Source organism: Nothobranchius furzeri, chromosome 2, assembly GCF_043380555.1.
Source record: "Nothobranchius furzeri strain GRZ-AD chromosome 2, NfurGRZ-RIMD1, whole genome shotgun sequence".
Lineage (NCBI taxonomy): Eukaryota > Metazoa > Chordata > Actinopteri > Cyprinodontiformes > Nothobranchiidae > Nothobranchius > Nothobranchius furzeri.
The window spans coordinates 61,307,292-61,333,871 of record NC_091742.1 but is presented as its reverse complement, the minus strand read 5'-3'; the positions used below and the strand labels follow the sequence as shown (position 1 = coordinate 61,333,871).

The 26,580-nt window shown below is 42.3% G+C and overlaps 1 protein-coding gene across 4 annotated transcripts in view; it reads left to right on the top strand.

Moving 5' to 3' along the window:
* The window catches only part of LOC107377236 (nck-associated protein 5), a 216,269-nt gene that overhangs the window by 52,200 nt on the left and 137,489 nt on the right, over positions 1 to 26,580 (top strand). For all 4 annotated transcript variants that reach the window (XM_070547097.1, XM_070547098.1, XM_070547095.1 and 1 more), the window contains one exon: positions 26,242 to 26,315. In XM_070547097.1, the coding sequence (XP_070403198.1) occupies positions 26,242 to 26,315 (74 nt within the window). The remainder of the gene's footprint in view (positions 1 to 26,241; positions 26,316 to 26,580) is intronic.

Genomic DNA, 26,580 nt, shown 5'->3' with positions numbered 1-26,580 from the left:
CCTCCACTCTGTGGAACGTCAACAGAAATCAGTCCAGGTTGCATCATTCACCTGCTGGCCGCAATCACTCTATAAGTAAAAGTGACCTTTATGCAAATTAAATCTCTGTTGCGGTACGAGCTGCTGGAGTGGACCAAACATTTTTCAGCCACAGTGCCCGTTCATTTCCAAAGTAAGTTCCCTCATCATCGCACTGCTGTCAAAATAGGGAGCAGTCACGCCCATCCACTTCTGGACTATGGGTCCCCAGCAGAATGGTAAAATGAATACAAGTCAATGGTGCTAAAAATGCTATTTTCTAATTGATTTTTATGTGCCAAAGAAAAAGTTTGCAGCTTCCTTTTGTAGTCCTTCGATCACAGGTCTATTAACATCCATGAATTTTAATGACGCATTCTGATGCCAAGAACGCGATAATTTTCCATCAGGAGGAAATGCTATTTTAGGTTTTGTGTGAAAATAAGTCCAGGATTACAAATGCGCACCACAAAAGTGATGTCAGCGAACCAGACGCGGAGAAAAACAGAGGAAAAATGGCTGTAAGTTCAGCAAACTTCTGATTCTTCCTTCAGGAGGAATAAAAACACCATAAATCTGGCCACGTGGTAAGTAGCAGCTACTCTAGGGGAGAGGAGATTCTGTAAGGTGGGGACCACGCTTACCCCAGTTTCACACTGCAAGCATCAGCAGAACGGAACGGCACCGAAGCGGCACCGCTTCAAATAGAATCCAATTATAGTCTATGGAGTGTTTCAAACCAGCCGCGACACGGCAATTTTCAGGTGCGTCCCAGAAGCGGCATGCTGCTCTGCGCCGCTAAAGATAGGATCAAGTTCTATTTTTTCCGCAAGCCCCTTCTGGGACACGTCAATTTCCGCAGTCCACATAGTGTGAGACAGGAAACCACACGGTTTCAGTGTAAAATACCTGGTTATTTCCAAAATAAAATGCAACGTTGAAATGTTATACATAACTTACGTCAGTACGTGTGACCGAACGGCTTTGTTTACCACCAGTTTCTTTCGAGAACTGCAACGGTGTGATTCATCATGGGGGTTGTGATCTCTCAATGAGGAAAGTGTCGGAAGTCTTGAAGGATTTTAGAATCTCGCGAGTACAGCAAAGCGCAGCGAGGAAGCCGTGTCTCGGCCAAGACTCTCCCGATGTGAAAAGGACCGCTTTGAAGTTCGCGAGTGAGCCGCTCCGCTGCTGTTCCGTTCCACTGATATTTGCAGTGTGAAACTGGGGTTAGCCTGGCGGGCGACCAAGCAAAGCTGCCACCAGGCTTATCGAGTGCTGGGGGAAACCCTGCCCTTCATGCACAAATTCTTCTCCCAACACCGGCAGAAATCGCCCGAAGACATGGTGATCGTCGCGTGAGTGAATGAATGAAGCTTGAGCGAGTTGTTACATTAGCGTAGATTTGCTGTTGATGTTGGTGGGGACTTGTAAGTCTATCCTCTCAGGACCCTCGGTTACACTCACTCACTTTCGGCCACATGTGCGTCGCATTGCACACACAGGAGTCTTGCGTACGACTGGAACATTTTCCTTCGAGCTTTGGTGCTGCTAACAACCGACGTAGTTTGTCACACTTGAGCCCACCGTGACAGCATGAGCAGCCAATCACACTGGCCATATGAGGAGAGAAGGTCATTTGACTCTTTCTGCATCTCTAGAGTAATGAGACATGGAATGGCTTGTTGTTTTTTAGCGACGGCGGTCAAATTGTTGGTGGGAACTATTTGGCCATCGCTGGACATTGGTGGGGACAAATCACCTCTGTCCATGCCAAATCTACGCCCTTGAGTTGTTATTGTTTTCCAGGTTCACATGGTAAATGTCATCTGAGTTACTGTGATTTGCTAAAGACAAAATATGGTAACCAGTGCCACTGTCTTGTGCGTTCACCAGTCAGTTCAAAATATTTTAGCACATAGTCCTCCCTCTCTCATACGGTCTCTGCTGCAGAGATTCCAGGTCCAAATGCGTAGAATCAACATGAGGTGGGGCTACACACAGAGATCTGCCTTCCAGGTTAAGGCGACTTGGGCTCCCTACAGTTTGTAACTTCAAAATTACATCCAGGTTTTTACCATAATTAGAAGGAAATGTATGTCGGTGACACACCATTTAGACTCATATAAGCTTCACAACCCACTTTTGTCAATCAATGAAGCCAAAATTTACCATGCTGCTTAGTCGATATAAAAGTGCTTGGAAAAAAGCCAACTAGACTTACTTTACTTGTTTCTTCGCCTCTAGGGCCTCCTCAGCAAGGCATTTTCAGTTCTGGTTATTGATTGGGAGTTTTTTAGAGGAATCCATAGTTTGGAAAGTTGGAGTCACTGACCTATCCTGGGAATCATTGAGGACATTGTCACTTGTGAGATGTTGACCGACATGTGAAGTGTTTCGGTTCTGTGCTTGAAGGTGTGAATGGTTGTGAAACCACCCGAGAAAAAAAACATCAAGCACTTCAGGTTGTCATGACTTGGATTTTCAGTTCCAGTGCATCTGTCCCTAAACAAGATGCAGGTCTACTAACATTCCTTGAAAATTACATTGATTCCCAGTAGGAACAGCAAAATTACTGTGACAAACCTCTGAAAAAAACCCTATTTGAACCAATTTCCCCTTTGTTTTTATGTTTTAAACACAACTTCACACGGTAGTTTACATGTTTTAACCCTATGTACCTCAGAGATTACATCTGGTATTTACGCAAAACGGAAAAGTAAAAGAATAAATAAAAAATATATAAATATCAAAAATATATTAAAACTGACCCACTGGCTGATTTTACCGCAAAGTCTACAACTCCCCTGATGCTTTGAGGCATCAGCACGGAGCCGAAGCGCCCCCTCCTTTGTGTTTTTTCCAGCGTCTGCTGCCGGTGTCAGCAGCTCCGCTGTCTCGGGCAAACTAAACACTCCTCTCACTCAGCGCCGAGGTTACTCAGCTATTGGCCAACGTTGAAGCCCAGAAACGGAGATTTTAACCGCTCAGTAATGTGTTCACGACTGAAAGAGAAATTTTTCCAACTAACTTCCAGATAGAGCTGATATAACTCCAGCGAGCAGCGACACGCTCACATCAGCATGACTCAGTGGCTGCTGTAGTTTTTATTTTTCCTCCCCGACACACAACAACATGGTGAAGCTGCTCAGACATGTTCAGCAGCACAAACCTATGTGAGCACCTGTTGTCATCTAATGTTGTCATTATTATGATGAAGATGAACAAAACAACAGGAGTCTCCTCCTCAGCTCAGATCAACCCCATGATGCAGGTATCTGGCTGGAACAGGTGAGCATCACAGTAAACCAGTGGAGCAAACTGAGCTTTAAATATGCTGGTTTTATGCTCTTTTTCTGCTCCAAAACATGAAAGTTAACAGGTGAGATGTTGCATTTTCATTTAAGATAAAATGATATTTTTATTTTGTTGTTGGCCCGTGAGAAAAGATTTAACCTACAGTAAACAGGAAGTGGAAAGGCTGCAGATAGATGAATAGAATAGAAAATCCCTTTATTGTTCCTCAGTGGGGAAAGCTAGACGTCACAGCAGCGATGACACGTATTACAGGAGGGAAAAAAGGAGAATAAAAATAAGAAAAATGAATAAACAAGAAAACATAAATCCTGGAAAGATTTAAAAAATGCTGAATATACCACAAGTTGGTCTGCATGGTGGCACAGTTGTTAGTACTGTTGCCTCGCAGCACGAAGGTCGAAGGTTCGAAACTCGGCTGCGGCCTTTCTGCGTGGAGTTGCGTGTTCTCCCCATGCATGCGTGCATTTCCTCCAGGTACTCTGGTTTCCCCCACAGATCCCAACATGCCCTATAGGTTATAAATTGTAAGTCGCTTTGGATAAAAGCGTCTGCCAAATAAATAAACAAATAAACATAAACATAAAAAAGTAATGAATACCACTGATGCATTTTATTTAAAACTGACTTGCTCGTGTGTAATTTGGTTATTCCACATTCAGTGTTAATGCAACAATAACTTTGTTTCCAAATTAAAAGGTTCTAAATTGCATTTATGTTGATGAAGAAAATGTGCAAATTTGCCGTCACTTTTTCAAAAAATATTATGTTTGCCCCAGATTTTCATTTCGGCCCAGTGTGAATTTGAGTTTGACACCCCTGATCTAAACCAAGAATCAATATCATCTGCAATTTTTCTCCTTGCGAGTCATCCAGCTTGTTGGAGCCATGCACATCATTGAAACTCAGTCTCTTTCTGAAGAGATCTGTGAGCCTTTCATGAGTCCATAACTCAACTTTATGATGATGTGCTTCGTGGCGCTCGATGATTTTCCGGGATCCTCTTGCTGAGGCCAGATCGAGGTTTTATGGAGCGAGCAGAGACTCAGGTGAAGCAGAGTGAATGAGGGATGGTCCTCAGGGCGGACTGTCTGCCGTGTCAGCGGTCAACGATTGCCTTTGTGTGTGGTCATTGTGGTCACTGAGCGGCTATTGTGGGAGCCTGTGACAGCCGGAGGGTTATCAAACATCCATCTGGCACTACAGCTGAAGAAGCCTGATGTATTTCCATGCAGGAAATTATGCAGTACAAACAAGGACCCTGTGATTATTTCATTACCTTCATTTCTTCGGATTATCATCAGTTCAAAGGAAATGACTCGGATGAGATAACAACCTAAATATGAGGTCTCATTTGTTTGATATTTAAATTTTAGAGGCATTTCCTTTATAGATTTTCAGCCTCCTCCACCCGTCCTTTTATTTTCCTGCCTGAGCCGAAACATTTAAATAGGGAGGGGGGTTATGAGACAGCCCCGATGAATTGGTGCATTATAGAGCTTTTCTCTCCATGACCCACTTCCCCCACCACTTGCATGGCTCATGCACAGCATCAGGGTCTGTGTACAACCTGATTCAGCGGTCTCAGGATACAGTAAAATGGACCTGTAATGTGCAAAAATGCAGAAATGAGGCGTTGCTGAAAGCTGTCAGACACACCTAATCTAGTCTAGTCTAGCCTGGTTGCCCCGACTGTGTGATCTGTCTTCAGCTTCTCACATGCAACACAATCATTCAGAAAACGACTGTTTCCTCCACATAAACTATGATGAAAGATTAGCAATTACAGAAGACAATAAAGTGGCTCCTTTTAAAATTTTTATGGTTGGCTATAATTGTAAAAATGTATTGCTTGCTTTGTGATAGTGTATTAACATTGCTTTTAAACTTTTAAGTTGTTTTTTAGTTAAGCATGCTAATACACAAGTGTTTAAACGAACTCCATGATTAATTGATTGTACTATGATATTAGGTATATGTTGTTGTCGTCGTCTTCCTCCGCTTATCTGGGTCCGGGTCGCGGGGGCAGCATCCCAACTAGGGAGCTCCAGACCGTCCTCTCCCCGGCCTTCTCCACCAGCTCCTCCGGCAGGACCCCAAGGCGTTCCCGGACCAGATTGGAGATGTAACCTCTCCAACGTATCCTGCGTCGACCCGGGGGCCTCCTGCCGGCAGGACGTGCCCGAAACACCTCCCCAGGGAGGCATCCTGACCAGATGCCCAAACCACCTCAACTGAATCCTTTCGATCCAGAGGAGCAGCGACTCTACTCCGAGTCCCTCCCGAATGTCCGAGCTCCTCACCATAGCTCTAAGACTGAGCCCGGCCACCCTATTACTATGTCACCCTGGGACATATTAGGTATACTTTATGCATAAATTAGCAAAAAGCAGCATACAATTACAGTATAAATGAGATCTAGGAAAATGGATGCAAAACCCATCCTATATACTGTAGTGCTCTTTAGCTACGGCAGACATAACCATAGTAGCCTTACTCGGGTACCAAAAAGTAGGATTTTTATGTGTCATGAAGATGAAGTTTGTATGATATCTGGATTTTTCAGCTGAGAAGCAGCAACTGAACACGTTTGGAAACAATCTCTTCTTACTCCCACAAACATTACACTGCTTATTGTCTTTCATTTATCTATGTTTTTGACACAGTAAAAGTAACAATGAGCAGCTTCCTGCTCCTCTGCCCTACTGGTTGAAAGTGTAATTACAACAGTCGTAAACAACCCTGCTGCAGCCTGCTGTAACTAGTGACAACGAGCTAACACTAACACGAGCCAGCTAATACTAAAATAAACCACAAAGTACAAAGATCCACACTGTTAGACAGAAAATATTGGTACTTAAGTCCAGCAGCAACAAAGCCAGGTCACCATCAGTCCATAATTTTGAGTCTCTTTTAGCTCCCTCCAACTAGTGTAGGCCACGCAAATGTTCACTCTGGTTTTAGCTCTTTGCTTCACCTCCAAAGACATTACTTTTTTACTTTTACTTCCTGGCTCTGCCATGGTGCCAACAAAAAAAAAGCAAACTTCGTTTTTCTTCTTCTTGTGCTTTTTATTGATGATCAGTGAACTGAACTTGCTAACCACTAGCATTACAGCTAACAACTAAAAGCAGGTAAAGAGCGCCCCCTAGAACACCTACCTGCTCCTCAAAACTATCAACAGAGGTGTGGACTCGAGTCACATGACTTGGACTCAAGTTAGACTCGAGTCATTATTTTAATGACTTCTGACTTGACTTGATAAAATCTATGAAGACTTACGACTGGACTCGGATTTGAACGCCAATGACTTGCTACTTGAATCGACTTCCATCTGTTGACTTGATGATGACTTGAGCATATTTGATATTTTAGCACAAAAGTGGCACGACATGGACAAAAATCATAAACCATTCTTGGTTCTGGGTTTGATCTTGTACGGCTAAATGCAGCAGCACTTTGTTTATAATCCGTTTCAGCTGCACTTCCTGTTTGTTTGAGCAAATAAATGAAGCTTTAAGAAGCTTTTATTCTGGAATTTATTTATTATCATTTTCATTAAATTGAAGTTGGGCAGATGACTTGAAAATTAAAAGTTAAAATCTTGGACTTAACTTGGACTTCCACATCATTGGCTTTGGACTCGACTTGGACTTGGCTGTCTTTGACTTGGACTTGACTCGAGACTTGACTGGAAAAACTTGTGACTTACTTGTGACTTGCAAAGCAGTGACTTGGCCACACCTCTGACTATCAAGTGCAGTTTTGGCCAGCAGAGGGCTGCAGAGTGGAGTCAAATGTGATCTGGTCACGTTTGTAACTCAACAATCACTGAGATCAGTAATAAAGCTCTAGCCTCATGTTTAAAAAGCTATCTGTTGTTTGGGATAACTTCTGGTTTGACCTAAGTTCTCGCTGACCAGAAAGTCTATTTTGCACCATTTTATTGAATATTTGTTCTTTTGTTTTATTTTTACTTCTGTTGTAGGCTTTTGTTGCATCTTTTCTATTCCATTGAACCATATGTACACTGTAGGCATTTTGTTTTATAAATAAGTTCAAAATTACTGTGAAGATTTAACATATGCTGGAATATTGGCTGGTAGCTGCATCTGCAGCTTTCAAAAATTCCTCTAACATGGATTTTCTCTCTGTATCCAATCATCTTTTTCTACAGCGACATTGTTCTTTTTTATTTTTGCTCGGCGAGGTCTATGCAACTTCTGACCTACAAGCTGAACAAAGCAGAACTCTCTAGCTTGTCCTGGATAATGCCATGCTAAACAGTTCATGCTGAAGGCAATGCTTTCAGGGGGCATCAGATGCAAAAAGCTATTGAATCCAATCCAAATGAAGAGATTGAAAAGTGGCTTGCAGAGGGTTCAGAGTGAGCAGCGTTTTTTTTTTTCTGAAAAGAGGGAGCTGTCCCAGATAAAGGGCTTTCTGAAAAACAAAATAATAATCATAGGGCTGTGTTATTGCAAGAGCAAACACCCGACCCTAGGAGAGGAAATTCAAGCCCAAGTTTTCCCACAGTAGCGCACATTCAACATCTCGAGGTATGAAATCCAGAAAGCAACTATAAGACAAACAAATCGTGTTAGAGTCCAGTTCCTGTTTGGGAGAGCTGTTATGGTAACAGTGAAGGTTTAAATTTATTTATCAGATGGCCCTTTGACACATGTTTGGTTATTCACATCCTAGTCCAGAGCGAGTGTTGGAGCTCAGTGATGTCACCTCGTCTGAGAGCTTTAATGAGAAACAGTATGGATGTCAGATTCTTCCCCCAGCTCCCATCTGGTTGATATAAAACAAGCACGGCTGCTAAAAATAAGACTCCACTTGAGATGATAACAAGGATTTACTGCCACTAACTGTGTAAATACAGTGTGTGGTTGGCCTCAAATTCATACTGAAATTCCTTCCAGCCTGGACCGGCCAGAAGATGTCTGCAATATTACCTCTGAATAATCCACGATAGGCCATTTAAATGTTTTAGGCTGCTGAGTTTTTGGACTACGAGTCCTCTTTCAGTGCGGTGAGCCGCTGTGCTGAGAGGTCTTTGTTTGCATTAACCCGTGAAATGAATGCAGTAGTGCAGAAAGTATCTCTTCAAGGGAAAATCACTGCGCTGATAAGGAAACTCACATGTGAAAATTTTACAGTGTCCACTACATGGAGCTGGCTTTGCATTTCCCATTTTCTTTCCTCTTGTTTTTTCCAGAAAGATATAATTTCAACTGAAACAACGGAATAATTCACCTTATTCTTTGCTATTGCCGTCTTTACATTACTCTGGTTAATCATGACTGTTGGTAAAATGCAAATCAATTGGTGACAAATCTAAAGATGTGTATAGTTTTTCCTGTTGTTGCACAATCATATACCTTAAATCACTATCTGGGAAAAATACAAATTTGTAATTTTTTTACAATTAAAGTTACAAAGAGCCGTTTACTGCTCCTCCGCTCTGCTGGTTAAACCATACCCTACCTTTTTATGTATAAAGCACAGTTTAAAATAGCAGGTTAGCTAACCAAAGTGCTGTACGTAAAAAGCCAAATGCTCAAACACAGCAACAGATATATAAATGGCCTGGATTTGATATAGCGCCTTTTAAGAGCCCTGAAATCCCCCACGGTGCTTTAAAGTTAAAATCCCATTAGTTGTCACACACACTGATGTGTGTGCAAAATTTGTTCTCCGCATTTGACCCATCCCCTGGGGGAGCGGTGAGCTGCAGACACGGCCGTGCTCGGGAACTATTTGGTGGTTTAACCCCCCAATCCAACCCCTTAATGCTGAGTGTCAAGCAGGGAGGCACTGGGTCCCATTTTTTCAAAGTCTACAGTATGACCCAACCAGGAATCGAACCCTGATCTACCAGGCTCAGGGTGGATACTCTACCACTAGGCCACTGAGCTAGGCTTTACAACACAATCAGTCATTCACCCATTCACACACACATTCACACCCTGGTGGGGATGAGCTACGATGTAGCCACAGCTGCCCTGTGGCGCAATGACAGAGGCGAGGCTGCCGAGCACAGGCGCCACCGTCCCTCCGACTACTACCAGCAGGCAAGGTGGGTTAAGTGTCTTGCCCAAGGACACAACGACAGCGACAGACTGAGCGGGGCTCGAACCTGCAACCTTCCGATTACAGGGCGAGAACTTAACTCCTGTGTCACCATCGCCCATGATGCTAATATATAGCAAAAAACAAAACTAACCAAAACAAAACTAAACAAACTTAGGGACTAGTTAAGAAGCATAAAAAACAAAACATAAAATCCAAGTTAAAAGGACAAACAAAAAGAACAAGTAAAATTGATACAGCAGGTATGGCATGCTGGTTCAAAGTGGAATAACAACTGCCGTAAACAACCCTGCTGCAGCCTGCTGTAGCTAGCATTAACAACAAGCTAACATGAGCAAAACAATACTAAAATTAACCGAAAAGTTAAACGAGCTGCACTGTTGGACAAAAAATATTATTACTCACAAGTTCAGCTGCAACAAAGCCAGGTCACTATCAGCCTGTGATTTTGTAGCCTCCTTTAGCTTCCTTATACTAGTGTAGGCCATGTCGATGTTCACTCCGGTTTTAACTCTTTGCGTCACCTCCAAAGACATACTCTTTTAATTTTACTTTGCTGCATCTGTGATTTTCAGACAGTCCACAATTTGAAATCCCTAAAATGTTAGAAAATTTCGTTAGTTTCCTTGGTGCTGCTTTGTTGGTTAAACACATTTTTCAAACCACATTTTCTCTCTTTAGCTTCCTCGTTACCCCCTGTATAAAAATCACAATCAAGAGTAGATAACTTGAGCAATGAGCATCTTTCCATTGTGAAATACCATTAAACCAATTTATGGCTGCCAGAATCAACAATTTTTCATCAACTGGAGCTGAAACTGAACGTTTTGGTCATGTAAGAAAAAATTGAAATTTACTTGGTAGAACATTAGAGGGACACACATACAATTTAATTTTGACTTTCAAAGGTTCATCAACGAGATATGTATGATGGTGTAGAGTGAGAATACTGAAGGTTTTAATCCCAGCTGCCTTTTTACACAGAGTTTGTGTATTTTATTTCCATTGCATTCATGTTTTCTCTGTGTGCTCCAATTTCATCCAAAAACCAAAAAACCCCAGGTGTGACTGTGTGTGTGCCTGGTTATTTGTTTCCTTTGTTGCTATGTCTCCCTTTGATGGATTGGCAAGCTGTCCAGGTTGTCCCCTGCCTCTCGCCCAATGACTGCTCAAGATAGAAACCAGCTCCCCATGACCCTATTGTGCAAAAAAGGGTCCAGATAATGAATGAAAGGACTCGTCAATGGACAGTCAACCAAATCTAAGAATGGATTATGGTTTTGCTTTATGCAGAAAAGGTAATTAAAAGTATTGAGTGGAGATGAAGTTGTGGATGGTGCTGATAAATCAAAGTCCTAGACAGTATCACCCATCTTGGCAAATCAAACAAAAACAGCCTACATGTTTGAATTCTTAACAAACTTTTTAGATTCCTCAAATTTGTTGGCTTTTAGCCCAAACGCTAATTACAGAAGCTCCATTAAGACGGTGTTTATCATGTATTATTTAATAATCTGATGGTCCGATCTACATAAATGCCTCAAGGTTGGAGTTTTCCCTCGTTTCCACCACAGACACCAAGACTGTAACCTTATACTCTTGGCTACTGGATTGACCCGCTTACAGCTTCTTTCTGATTAGCCCCCAAATTCAAACAGGCAATCTCTTGGCTGAAGGCCTGTTATATTGACCCGAGACCTCACGACCCAGCTGGAAAGATGCATTCTGCCACAACAAAAGGTGGTCAAGTCTGAGAAATAATTCATGACCATAAAAATAATCATCAGTGAGTCTGACAGCAGAGGTCAAAAGCCTCTGAAACCCATCTCTGTTTTTCATTTTTCATCATTCTTCTTCTATACTTCCCTTTCCCCGTATATAAATAAGAAAAAAAAATCCCCCCACTGTAATATTCTATCACTGTCAGGTTAGATTCAAAATGTGGCACAGGTGGGTTTGTGGATGACAGGAACAGCAACAAACAGCTTCCCTTGTCACATTACCATTTCACCAGTTATGTTTTCCTGCATGTCTTTGGGGGCAATCTCCATTCCCCTGACCCAAAGACAGGGAGGAAAAAAAAACTGATGTTAATGCTTCCCCAGGCAGGAATGCAACTCTACCTCGACATCTGCCCAGCACCTGGTTTGGCCGACTCAATGGTCTGACAGGCCCCCGTCAATAAATCAGCCTCTGGATTAAACAGAGAGGCTGTGATAAAGCTGAGACCTGAAGCGATTGCACGTGAACTGACAGGGAATCTGACAAAGTGTCCTAGACAAGACATATCTCGGCAAAAACACACGCTTGGAGGTCACGAGTTGCTGCTAAAGAGACTTTAAGGTGTTTTCAGGCATTGATTTGTTACCTGAGATGTTATCTCTTATTGTCAGATGAACTTTAGGACTATGGGTAATGCAGCTTTTCTTTTAAAAGTTCACAAAACGAGAAAACAAGATAAACCTGGAAATGTCTACTGGGCCAAGATGATATTTGCGAGTATTTCCCGGGTGCTTCCAAGATGTCGGAATAGAATAAGTGGTGTGAAAATTGAATGGAGACCGTGGTTTACCTCCTGCAGGGTACAGCCAAATGCAATGCTAGAAAATTGTTCACGTTCCCAAGATTTTCTCCTGCTCACATTGTAAAATACATCAATGACAAGTCCCCTCATTCCCAAACACAATCAACACACTAGACCATTAAAGCTAGGGTATGTGATCAAAATTTTAAAAGTAACTTAAAATGTGCTTAAACTTGATTACCTGATCATAAATAGTAGAAAAATCTCCCAAAGTTTTTTTCTCCCAAAACATTAGCTAATATATTTGTGTATCTAAAAAAGAGAGCTGTCAACCAACGAGAATGTGCTCCAGTACCCAGTGCACTACGGGGTGACTTCCACCAGCTTAGCACACCAAACTAGCTTGAATGCAAACTCGACTTGCACTGAATAACTGCCAGTCTCTAAGGGGAACCAAAATGGATTTATCTTTTGTGTATTGGAGCTAAGTGATTATTGTAGCATTCAACCTTGCGCTAAATAAGACAAAACATTTTGCCTAGCAGAGATGGGCTGATGAATTCCTGTCAGTTTTAGATGTGTTTGTGCTTGAGCTCTGCAGATCTTATTACCATATTGATTAGCAGCTCCTGCAGAACCCAATGAAGGTTAAGATAATTCAGCCATTAGTGTTAGGTGTGTCTGAGCATGGACATATTGAAAACATCCCACATTTAATGCCACAAGGCTATTTGTGTGCACACCATGCTATTGACTGCAGCGTTAAAGGATGCAGCTGACAGGGTGGAAACAAAAAGTTGGAAACCATATTTTTGCTTTGCTCCAAAAGTCAGCAGAAATCTTTTCACACGTGAGTGAAAAGCGTGCTTCCTGTAAACTCTTCTATTAATTTCTCAGTAATGCTTCCTTTTACAGTCCCCTAAGTACTAAGTACTCACATGGTAATTACGCAGTAAGTTAAAGTGTATTATTGTTTCTGAGTTCTTAAACAGTTATTATCATGTAACTCAGGTTCAATTCTACTTTTTAATTTTATTAATCATTCTGTTTTACTGTAAATACTGCTTTACACAATAATTACACGTTATTACAATTATACACTTTAATTACACAGTAATACACTTTTACTTACTATTTAATTACCATGTAAGTACTTAGTAAGTAGGGAACTGTAAAAGGAAGCATTGCCAATTTCTCTACGGCAAAGCTTCCTAAACTAGGAAAAGTACTCGAGAAAACGTAATGTTTTTTTCTGTTTTTCTGTTTTTTTCATTTTTTTTGTTTCCTAGTAAGTCAAGTCAGGCATACCCCAGGGTTCTGTCCTGGGGCCCCTCCTCATCATAATCTATCTCCTCCCTCTTGGCAATATCTTCCGCAAATTTAGTATCCAGTTTTACTGCTTCGCAGATGACACCCAGCTCTACATTTCCAGTAAACCTAACGCCACGCACCCTCCTCCCTGACACACTGCTTCTCAGAAATCAAATCTTGGTTCACCTCTAATTTCCTCAAACTCAACTGCAATAAAACTTAACTTCTTCCTGTTGGTACCAAATCCACCATCTCCAAATCTGACAGCTTTTCTTTAACTTTTGACAGTGCCACAATGTGCCCCTCCCCTCAGGTCAAGAGTCTGGGTGTCATCCTGGGCAGCTCACTTTCTTTTCATGCTCACATCAATACCATAACTCGGTCAGCCTATTTCCATCTTTGTTCCATAAACCGTCTCTGCCCCTCCCTTACCCCTCACACTGCCACCATTCTCGTCCACAGCCTCGTCACCTCCCATCTCGATAACTGCAATTCACTTCTTTTTGGTCTCCCCTACAAACTCCTTCATTAACTTCAACTGGTCCAGAACTCAGCAGCCCGTGTTATCACCAGAACACCTTCCTTTCACCACATCACCCCGGTTCTCCAGCAGCTTCACTGGCTTCCAGTTAAATTCAGGTCCATCTTCAAGATTCTCCTCCATACCGTCAAAGCCATCCACAACCTCTCTTCTCCATATATTTCAGGCCTTATAAGTATTACCACCCCCTCCTGTTCCCTCAGATCATCTTCCTCCCTCCATCTTGCTGTTCCTTCTGCCTGTCTCACTACCATGGGGAGCAGAGCTTTCAGCCGCTCTGCTCCCCGTCTCTGGAACTCACTCCCCCCAGACATCAGAAATATTGACAGTTTCACCCTTTTCAAATCCAGGCTCAAGACACACCTGTTCTAATCTGCCTATGACCTCAGGTTTTATTTGAATTGTTTATTTTTCTATGTTCTTTTCTTCATTGTATTTTATTCTTGTTTTAATGTATTTTACTGATTGTATTTTCCTATCAAGTGACCTTGGGTGTCCTGAAAGGCACTTTTAAATAAAACGTATTATTATTATTATTATTATTATTATTATTATTATTATTATTATTATTATTATTATTATAGTAGCCCAACAAAACAAGATTGTCAGAACCTTTCCCTCACAACAAAAGGGATAGTTGACCTAGAAAGAAGAACCTAGAGAGAAAGTGAAAGGCAAAAACTTTTATATGACAGGTTTTGTTGTAGAGGCAACAATTGTTTTCAAGTGTTTGTTTAGTTGGTTTATACCTCATAGTTCCTTGATTCTTGACAATAACAAAATAACACCTGTCTCTTGTGTTATAATAAAAAATATAAGAACGAAATATATCAGACACCCGTAAAATCAAATGGAAACTTGGATGACTGTATTCTGCTGTATACATTTGAGGGAGTTAAAAAGAAACCCTAGTTGCTATCACTGCTCTGATAGAGTGATGGTTGTATAGGCATGAGACAAGCATGGCCATTGTGGTTCCAGTGCCAACACCATGCTCCACCAAGCCCCTTTATACACTGCTACTACCATAATAAACCAGCATACCTTTACTATGGGAGTTCTATGCATGCTTGACCAATGCAGTTGGGAGCCTGTTGAGGTCTTGAATACCTCCCCAAGACCCTGCAAAGACAGTGGATAGATCCTGTAGGATGGTGGACTAATTTTCCATGAAGGAAAACAGTCACTGCTGCTTTCTAAGACCCTGAAATGCTTCAGCTAGTCTGGCTCAATTAGGTGTGGTGTCTGCATAAACAGAAGGCCAAAGCTCCCCAACCATCATCTGTTTAGCATCAAGCCTTCTCCTGTGAGCTACACTTTCCATGTCGTCTTACAAAATGCATTGTTTTACCACTTTGTACACTTGTTTTTGACATTTTACTTTTAAATGACTTTTAAATGTAGATGGTTATCGGTGGCAACGGCTTCATCACTGACTGCTTCACGTTCAGTAAATGTGTGTAAATGACTTTGCTGCCCTTTTCTAGATCCATTGTTCTGGTGTAAACAATGTGTCCAAATAAAAATGACTAATTATTTCAAGTGTTTACTCCCGTTTATAGTGAGCGATGGCGGGGACTATTGGGTTTGTGCAAGTGTGCAAAATGATTGAGATTTTTAAAGGAGAACCAGCTGTTGAAATCTGGCAAACAGGATTTTAGTGTGTGTACAGAGTTTTATTCATCCTTTTTTCTGTCAATGCTCCAGTTTTTTTTAATGTTGGCGTCATCAAACTTGCAAGTCAATTCTTTCAGTTTTTAATTACACTGAATCTCAAATTTTCTGTGGAAATCCTTCATTTCTAATTTGCTTTTGTTACTCTTCCTGCAGCTCTCTTTCAGATGCCTCCCTGTTTTCCCTGCATACACGTGGGCTGTCAGTAGTAGGCTTCCTTTTCATTTCTGTCAGTGCCACTTTCCCTCATGCCCCAACTACACCTGGCTGAATATTGGTCCCCAGATGATAATAAAACCCAGTAACCCCCTACGCTTGTGGATTTTAGGCACTGTCACACAACAGGCCTCCACCCTCCTGACTGCTTTTCTTGTTCACTAGATTCCCATCTGGAAGTGGCATGGTGGACATTTCCAAAGGCTGCATTGTAATCTTCTAATGTAACTCTGAAAAACGTGGACTCTTCATTAGGTCCACTTGTAGCTCACAAATGTCACTGATTACAACAAAAGTCTGCAGGATACCATCTCTGAAGCACCTCTCTCCAAAACGAGACCATAAGAGACTGGGAAGACCTCCTGGTCTGATGAGTCTGAATTCCAGCTAGGGCTGCACGATATTAGAAAAACCTGCGATATTCGCTAACAATGATTAATATTGCGATGACGATGTTACTTGCGATAAATAAAAACTTAACTCAGGAACAAAAATAATCAAAAACAAAGAAATAAAACAATCATAAAAATGAGAAAAGCAAAAGTTGTGAGGAAAGGGAAAAAGAAAATGAACAAGCAAAGGCAATCAGTGGATCTCGGGAAAAGCAGAATCAGCAAAAAGAGCAGAGCAAAGCTAACTCAGGTGTTTGCCAACCATCAAAATGAAGTGCCGTCTGCCTCGGGGGCAGACATCTAACCTATGAGAACCCACCCAATTGGTCAAATGGGTGAAGAGCTCTATTTCATTTGTTAAAAAAACATCACACTTCTGTTTGTTTGACAGAATGCATTATGTGTAGCAAACATTTGAGCTGACCATTCATTGCGATACGCATATTGTGCATGCTGATATTGTGATAATGATATATTTACGATATATTGTGCAGCCCTAATTCCAGCTGTTACATTCAGATGGTCAATTCAGTTCAATTCAATTCAAAAAGACTTTATTAATCCCAGAGGGAAATTGATTGCTGTAGTAGCTCAGAATAATAATAATAATCAAGTTGTAACGTCATGAAATGGCCTGATTTTTGGATCTCACAGGTCATATGCATAGCCAGATCAAATAGTTGTCAAAGAGTTATTGTATATTACAATGGCTGTTGGCAGGAAGGATCTCCAGTAGGGGTCAGTGTTGCAGCCAAACTGAAGAAGCCTCTGACTGAAGACACTCTTCCGTTGTCGGACAGTCTTGTGAAGAGAATGCTCAGGGTTGTCCATCATTTTCTTGATTCTCTGGAGAATCCTTCTTTGGATTATCTCCTCCAGCGGTTCCACAGTCGTCCCCAGAACAGAACCAGCCTTTTTTATTAGGCTGTTGAGCCTTTTCAGGTCCCTGCTTCTGATGCTACTACCCCAACAGATGATGGCTGAAGAGATTACACTCTCAACAACAGACTTGTAGAAGATCTGCAGCATCTTGCTACAGACACTGAAGGACCTAAGCATCCTCAAGAAGTGCGGTCTGCTGTGTACCTTCTTGTAAACAGCTTCACTGTTCTTTCTCCAGTCCAGTCTGTTGTCCAGGTGAACTCCAAGGTGTTTGTTTTCCTCAACCACCTCCACTTCTTCTCCCATGATGGAAACAGTGTTTGACTCCACCCAGTTTCTTCTGAAGTCTAAAATCATCTCCTTTGTTTTGTTCATGTTCAAGGTCAGATGATTGTTTCCTCGCCATGCCACAAAGCGCTCCACCAGCACTCTGTACTCAGCTTCCTGTCCATCTCTGATACACCCGACTACTGCAGAGTCATCTGAGTATTTCTGTAGATGACAGGTCTCTGATTTGTACTGGAAGTCTGAGGTGTACAGGGCAAAAAGGAATGGTGAGAGTACAGTCCCCTGAGGTGCTCCAATGTTACTGATCGCCTGGTTTGATGTGCAGTTCTTCAGCCTCACAAACTGTGGTCTGTTTGTCAGGTAGTCTTTAATCCAGGCGACAGTTGAGCCCCCCTCCTGTGTCTTCTGGAGTTTCTGGCAAAGTACATCAGGCTGAATTGTGTTAAATGCACTGGAGAAATCAAAGAACATGACCCTCACAGTGCTGCCTGCTTTGTCCAGATGACAGTGGGTTGGTTGAAGCAGCTGGGTGATGGCATCTTCAACTCCAACTCCATGGCGATAAGCAAACTGCAGCGGGTCTTTAATGTCCTAGTTTACTTATTCAGGTGGACCAACAGGTCCTTCATGATGTGGGATGTCAAAGGCAGAATTTGGTGTCACCAACGTGAAGTAACACAGCTGCTGTTGGTAGCTTAATGGTGAGGAGATGTTCTTGTCTATAGGACCCCTTAGTAGCACCTTAACCTGGTTTAAACACCACAGCCTACCTGAGTATTGTTGCTGACCATTTTCTCATCATGGATGCAACTGTGTGTGATGTATATGGACCAGAACCACTGAGGATTGCTTCCAACTCTTTTTGGATCTATGGCACCAAGGATTTGAGTGGAGGTTGTTCCTACTAGCACTAGCAAAGTGGATTTAAGAAAAATGACCAAGGGGTATATCACTGCAGAGACAAATCTAAATTATCTGTTGCTGTTCTGTTTATTGTGCAATCGTGAGTGCTCTTATTTTGAAAACTTGTCACTCAAAGTAGCATGTAAGGTTGATAAAGAACAAGACTTTCCTTCATGAAATCATACTGCCCCACACATGCACGTACAGTAATCACGTGATGCTTTCAAGAGCTCTTCCACACTGCTGGCTCTGTGGAAGTGATCGAATACCAATGTCAGATCCGATGTATTTCAGTTCTCAGCTCTCCTCCTGTGAGATTTAGCCCATGAACAGCTTTGCCACTGTTCCTAACAGAAATGAATGGTTCACTCTGTCAAACCCAAAGAGCAAAAGGATAAGCCCAAACCGACAGAGGAGGGGGAGTCATTTGAGCGTTGGACCTATCTCAATGTTTGGAGAGATAATCTGTATGGATTCCTGACGGTGGCAAGGTGCTGATGTTTTGGGCTGGGCTGGACTGTAGGTGCTGCTGGAGGAGAGACATCAGATAACCCAAGCTGCCGAAACTCTCTCTAGATGATGAACAGGCTCCCCTTTGTACATGAAGTAATCCATAGTTCTTGATACACCTCCATTAGAGGCAGGCAGGCAGATGAAGAATATCATGCTCACTGGCGGCATTTGTTACTTGGATGTCCTCGACTCAAAGAGGCCACTGTCTGAGTCGGTACAGCTTTACAGTGATTGAGGTTTTAGGTACAATCATGCAATGTATGAGCCAGCTAATATTCAACACATTTATTGACCGTTCACTTATGATGAAAATTAATTCTAGTTAGGTACAGTTGAGGAACTTAGTTGTCCAAATACTGTCTAACGTTGGTAAGTTAACTACTACAGTAAATATCTAATTTTGTAAGATGGAAGTGCAAGATTCTGAAATAGCAACAAAAAAGCGAATCAGACCCATTTAAGATTTTTCATACACACAAAAAAAGCATTTTGGAGCCAGCTTGGCCATTAAACAGAAGGCAAGGCAGCGTTATTTGTATAGCACATTTTATACACAGAGGCAATTCAATGAGCTTTCCAGGAGCAAAAACAGTAAAATCAACATGACAGCATAATTAAAATACACAAATCCTGGTCGGGTCATACCAAATGCTTTAAAACTTAGACCTAATGCCTCTCTGCTTGACACTCAGCTGTAAGGGGTTGGATTGGGGAGTTAAACTACCAAATAGTTCCCGAGCACAGCCACAGCTGCATTAATAATTCATCACGCATTTAGTGCCAAGCACAGCCCTGGGTTATGTATCAAAAACGCCCAAGTCCATACTTGTGAAGGGCACTTACTTGTGGTTGAACTTTTCCAAGTCAGCACTGGAACCAGGCTTAACAGTACTAAAGAGGTGATTGTTTAATGGATGCAGTAACCTGTTAAACCAGTTTGTCGAGGGTAAGCAAATCCAGTTAAGGCTCTTCTTGACCTACCTCTGCTGTCAAGATTAGACAAGAAAATGCCTGTGCTTTTCACAATGGAAGAAGATCCTGCGTCATCTTGAAAGAGAAGCTTTTGATGTAAATTAAGTGTTTCAGAGTCATCCAATACCATTCCAAATCACTGGGAGATTGCAGTAAGACAGGAGATTAGACATCCTAATGAAAAATCAGACAAGTTGGTCTGCTTCACATCATTCATGAGCATGCTGTTGATGAAGGTGTCTAGTATCTTATTAGTCACTGACATCCAGTCTCCTCCTCGATCAAGCCGGCAGTATGCAGATCTCACTCTTCTTCTTGAAAATGAAAAATGTCATGCATTCACTCGATTAGCCTCCCTTTGCAGTGACAAATGCTACGGCTATCAGAGGAGCTATCAGGGTGTGAGGATATGAGAGCCTGATTGCTGAGCTGATATTGCAAATCCAGGTCATGGGGGATGTGAGTGAAGACCTGTGAGTGAAGGATCACCAGCCCGAGGCCTCAGAACATGCTGACAAGACTAATGAATTTAACCTAGCCAGAGTGATATGACTTGATATAGATGTGGGCAGGATTGTAGACATCTGCACGCAAAAACAATTAGACTGACTGATTAGTTCATGGCCTCCATACATGAAGATCTCACTTATGAAGAAAATCCAAACATGGGTTTCCTTTGATGCTGGTTAAATTTGTGATGTTTACTTCTTTGATAGTGAGGTAATCTGCAGAGTATTGGACAGCAGCAGCTGTATCCTTGGCAGGAGACCAAAGCTAACACTCATATCAGATGTGGAGTGTCTCGCTGGCTTAATTCATTCTAAAGTATGCCATAAAAACACACCCAGACAAAAAATCTTCTTCTCTATTGGCATAACCTTTGGCTTACAGAAGCCCATGTGGGGAGCTTTACTCGCTGTCAAATGTGCAGCACAGGGTATTCAATTATACAGTCCCAGAGGTTGAGCTGACATGTCATTGGTCTGCAAAAGAAAACAACTCATGGGAAGCAGAGATAGGCTAAAGCGAGGGGTCGGGGTGCAGGGCTAGGGAGGATTGGGGTCCTGACCTTGTTTTTGGAAGGGTCTAATTCCCAGGGGTTGCAGACCTCTGCAAGGTGTCTTATCTGTGACGCCAGGCTGAGTCTTTGATCCGCAGACACTTCGAGGTGTTGGAAGGAGCTCATCAAGATACATCCTGACCTCTGCAGCAAGTAGTCTCATCTTTCTTTTCCTTGTCAGATCCAAACTAGCGAATATATCTGATCGAGACGTTTGTCCTGGTTGTAGTTTCATCCTCAAAAATCTCGTGCTACAATGGATGAATAATGCATCTAATGTTTTATTACTGACAAATCTGGACCAATAATCTTGAACAGATTTCATTGACTTTGAATGGAAGTCCGTCAGTCTGTCTGCAGCATTGCCAGAAAGTGTGTGTGTTGCTCATATTTTATAATTCATGAACGAGCAGTTGGAAGGGGCCTGGATGCAAATGGAGGCGCGAGGCAGGGAAGCTGCAGCCACTAAACACCTCCCGAACAAACACGAGCAGATAAACATTACTGAGAACCGGCGGTCATAGAGGTGGGAGATCTGCAAACATAATACTTGTCAGGTTAACGCCACTCTCACTACTGCAAACATGGAGCCCATTCTTAGCTTTTATTGAAAAACTTGGAAATATTCTCAAGGAGAACTTACTCTAATGGGAAATCCGAAATACCACTAGATTAGTGGTCATGAAATTCCAACACAAAATGGAACTTTGCTTCAATATTGCAGCATACTTATAGATTTTACATAAACGGTTTAATCCAAAGTCCCAAACCCTATTGAAAACCCTACATTTCCTCCGTGCGTACCTGTTCTTGCTGTTGAAGACGGATTATTACAAGCCCATTTTCTGGTCTGGTATGCATTAGATAACATTTCCTTTACAGCTTTTGGATCATTGATGAAATTATCACTCTGCTCTTCAGAAATAAGAGCAACGAACCAGAGAAAAACGCCATCCATAAAGTCTCAGGTCAGTGATGTCAGCTCTTTTTGGTCTGCGTGTTAGTACCTGGGCCACATGGGAACGGCGTGGCTTTCACTCACGCTGTAAAGCCGTCAGAAATAATGCCTGGCTAGAGACACAGCGCTCAACACTACATACATGAGTCATGCTTTAAATCTTCTCTTTAAATGCCTTCCAATTCCACTTGACAACAAGCGCCCAGCATTCTCCACATTCTTTCGTGTGTGCTGAGGATTATTTCAGTGCCCTGTCATTAGGAGAGGTCTACGTGATGACAGCAGAGACTTCAGCTGCTTTACTTCACTTTGATGTGGCCTGTAAATATTTCCCACTGGCTCGGAGCTCTCGCACAGATGGTTGCTTTTTGTGCAGTGGCTGGAGTAGTTGTAAAATCGTGCCGCTAATGGGTTTATGTAGGTTAATATTTAACACGTTTTCGTACTTGAGCAAAAAGTTCCACATTTTAGATGAAGAATTGGCAGATATCAAAATCCTCAAAAAACCAATCCCATAAGGTTCATCAAAAAACAATGTCATCAAAATGTCTAGATGCAGACGCAGTCTAATATTGTATCCTGTTGAACAATGAATACTGGACCAAATATTATGTGATGTGGAATGTAATAAAGTTTAAAAAAATATGCAGTCCTAAAAGATATGATGTGATAAAATATCAAAGCATACAAGTGATACAATTCTAAAAGGAAAAGAAAATATGATGAAATACAAGAGCAAAAGACATTAAACAATTACAATTATACAGCATAGTAGAACACAATACAATAATATACAATACAGTACTGAAAAAGTATCATATAATCCAATAGTCAGCCAGCACTCATTGGTGAAAACCATTTGGAATATATATATGGGCAAGTTGTATAGTTACTATAGGGTTTATCCGTGGTTTTCATGGTGGCCCCAAAGGGGTTTGATAGCAAAGATTTTAATGGGCCAGTGTTTGAGTCAAACCCTCTGAAAATCCATGTAGGGCCCGTTAAAATCTATGTGGGCAAAAATCTTTCTGGGCTAAGCCCCATGGGGCCACTGTGGTATCCGCAGACAAACCCTGTTGGGACCCATAAGGCTTGCCCGTATACATTCCATATGGGGCCCACCTATGTGTGCTGGTTGGATATGATAACAGAACGTGGGACATGACACAATACTAAAGATGCAATAGGATCCATAAAGAAAGAACACATGAAACAAAAACACTGACTTAGTTGATAGCCTTTTAGCTTTAATCCGGGAAGTAGTTTGGCACTTGGAGACCAACAGATGATTTTGTTCCACTAATTGTTGAATAACAGCATGAATAAGGAATGTAAAAATTCATTAAATTAGCAAGTGATGACATGGATATGTTTGTGGTATTTGTATATTTTTTTTAATTTAGAGAGCACATATTGGAAAATCCTGCACCACGCTGTGACTCATCGATCTGTTGTTCTGATTTGGTAAAAGCCCGTTTCGCCTCGTGGTCCAAGGAGGCGATTTAACTCAGCAGGAGACCTGGATGTCTGCCATGTTCCTCTGTCACTGGTGTGAAGCAGCAGTGGGGAGGCAAGACAACAGAGCTTACTGTATTTAGAGCAGCAGCCTGAACATCTGGCCTGTTGAGAGTTCGCCGTCAAGGCCACAGGTTAAAAAAGCCTACGTGGTGATAACAGAAGTACTTTAAGTCTAGTCAGGCCTCAGAGGTGGGTCGTTGGGAGGTCAGAATTAGTCCAAACACTGCTGCAGGCAAACTATTAAACCTCTCCATGGCAGCTTGCCTCCCAATTTCATGAAAAATAAATAAAATTATGTGAATATGTGCACTACATTCTTGGTGCTTTGAAAAATCCTAAAGCCCTTTTCCAAATATTATGGTTGTGATCAGGTCCTAGTGTATGGGTGGGCAGCATGTTGTTTCTAGAGAACCAGAGAGGATTAGTAAAAGCAAATGAACAACCACTCATTGCATTTGGGGAAAAAAAATCTTAAATAGTTTTTTTTCCCCATTTCTTATAATAAGTTTACATATTTAGCATGCTGGGGTTCAAGGGCGGCGTTAGGCCTGGCTACTTGGGCTCAAGCCCCAAATGTTTTATGAAAATGGTGTTACGTGTGTGTGTGTGCGCGCACGTGTGTTAAGCCCCGGATCTTCTTCAGTCCTAAATCCGCTCCTGCTGGGGTTGAAAAACACCTACTCCTTTTTTAGTGAGTGCATATAGGTAGGGAACAGGGGCTGCATGACTTAATTTTTTTTAAGTCAACCATCAAGTAATGAAAATCGAGTCGACTTCGACTAGTCACTGATGACATCATATTAATTGCGCCCACATTTTCTAAGTTAAACATCTTTTAACAACGGTAGTTTCTGCATCTTGCTTCAGCCCTCTCCCCCTCCCCCTGTGTAGCGGCCACAAACTCACTGATGCGCCCGCAGCCTCTCAGAGTTCCTGCTGCTCTAAACATTAAAATAATTATTTCATTTTCTGTTCCTCACTTCTGATTACCTTCAATGGTGTCTGTTTGCTGCAACCACCAGGTACAAAAACTAACTTGTTTTTATTTGACTATTTTTCTGTCCTGCCTGTTTATTATCTTCCTGCATCTCCTCTCAATCCTAAAGAGAAACTGCTACCTGGGTTCATATATATTCACCTTATGAGTTACCTTTCAATTGCAGTTCTAAAAGATCTACCGACCGCAAAAACAGCGGAGTGAGCGCTGCGCACCGGCCACACAGGTGAGGTGCGTCACCGGAGGACAAAACAGGTGATGCGCTCCGCTCCACAGCAGCGAAAAGCATCAGGCACAAATAAAAGACAGAAAACATAAAAGGAAATGAGCCGACATGAACGATCGCGTGTTAAAATTGTTTTTGAGGTGGCGACACCTAATTTGATAATGTTACTGTGGCCGTGCTCAGGACGCAGATGTCTGGAGCGCGTCAACAATCAGAGCTTTGCATGCGCAAGCTGTTTAAGGTTAGGATGGGGGTGAGGGGAAGGTTAAATTGCAAGAGGGTAAAGGTCACAATTCGGTCAAATGTCCGTTTTAACGTGGGCGTCAGATACCGACGCGCAGGGGCTCATCACCTGCTCTCTTTTCTGAGGACTGCATCTTGTGACAGCGACTAGTCTATGAAAGGCATAAAGAGTCACTACAGAGCAGTGATGTCGACTAGTCGACTAGTTCATACAACCCCTAGTAGGGAATAGGGTTAGGGTTAGGAGAAAACATTTTTCACAATGGTGTCTCCTGGAAAAGTGTGTCATGATGTTGTGCATCCATCCATCCATTTTCATTCGCTTATCCGGAGTCTGGTCGTGGGGGCCAGAAGCCTAAGGCGAGAGGCCTAGACTTCCCTCTCCCCAGCCACTTGGGCCAGCTCCTCCGGGAGAATCCCAAGGCATTCCCTGGCCAGATGAGAGACATAGTGCCTCCACCGTGTCCTGGGTCTACCTTTAGGTCTCCTCCCGGTTGGACATGCCCGGAAAACCTCACCAGGGAGGCGTCCAGGAGGCATCCTGACCAGATGCCTTAGCCACCTCAACTGGCTCCTCTCGATGTGGAGGAGCAGCGGGTCTACTCTGAGTAATTAATGTTGTGCATTAAAAATAATAGTCTCATTACTCTGCAGACCAAACATTCCAACATTGTTGCTTGCAGGATTTGAACAGGAGTGGGGTGGTTCTCAGGAAAGTTAAAAAACTGCAAGTTTCCTGTTGGTTTGGTTACAGACGAGATTTTTTTTTAATTAGATGAAAAGTGGTGCAGGAGTAGGAGCTCATTCTTCTTCATTGATGGGATCACCAGTGTAGGTGCTGCATATCTCCAGCTGTAAGCAAAAAGTGGAGGACAGGGGAAAGACACGCTGTTCAACAGTCCATCACAGGGTGTTGGAGCTACAGAATACAGCGAGGGAATTGCAGTAAATTTACAAATGAAGGGTTATGCTGAGGATTAGTGACACCAACAATCATGCATCCCAGATTCTGCTGCTAGACGGGGGTTCTTTATGGGAATCCCCACTCCTCAGTTACACTCTCCATAGACACATGACTAGAAATCAATGGAGAGCTTCTGTCCCAGCAAGATAACCCAGGAGAGCTGTCAGGCAAACATCTCATTAATAGTATCAAACCTAGACTGGAATGATCAGACAGCACCAAGTCACACCTGGCTGAACGTGTGAAAACGTTTCAAGTACGATGGCCTATTTCTTACATTAACAGCCCCCCCCCATACCCTAACCACTAAGAGGCAATGGTTAGGCCAAAGCCAAGAAATCCTAACATCTGTTTTCTCCATTTAGCTCTTGGTCTTAGCTCATAACTGTAACTAAGTAGCGCTGCTTTGGAGAGTGGAGTCAGCTGACATCACACAGCTGGGCTCACTTTTAGGGCCGCTGTTAGAAGTTACCTAAGGATGCTTCTGGAATTACGCAAAGAAATACAAGCTTAAATAATCATCTCACCTTTTGGAAAGCATTGCAATCAATGTCATGTATGCACATTTTATTTTGTTCCATTTATGTTTTTCATAACAGCTAACATGTTCTTGTGTCTTCTTGACAGGAGTACATGGATGCCAACAAATGCATTGACGAGCTACTCAAACAGCTCGAGGAGGAGCGCCGGAATGTCAGAAGGTAAGAGCTTCTTAATGCTTTTTGGCTTATTTGTCCTAAACTTTGTGCAGATGTTTTATAGTCCGAGGATCTCAGCAGCTGTCTGCCATCCATTCCCAACGAGAGGCAGCAGAACAATGTTAGGGTCTGAGAGCGAGACAAGCTTTGTAGCTGGGCTTGAGAATTGCTTTTTGTGTTGGAAGCACACTGAAAGTGGCAGACAAGGGGGGGGGGGGGGGGACTGCAGGCCCACTGTGGGGTTGACTGGGGACGTTTCTCATGGAGG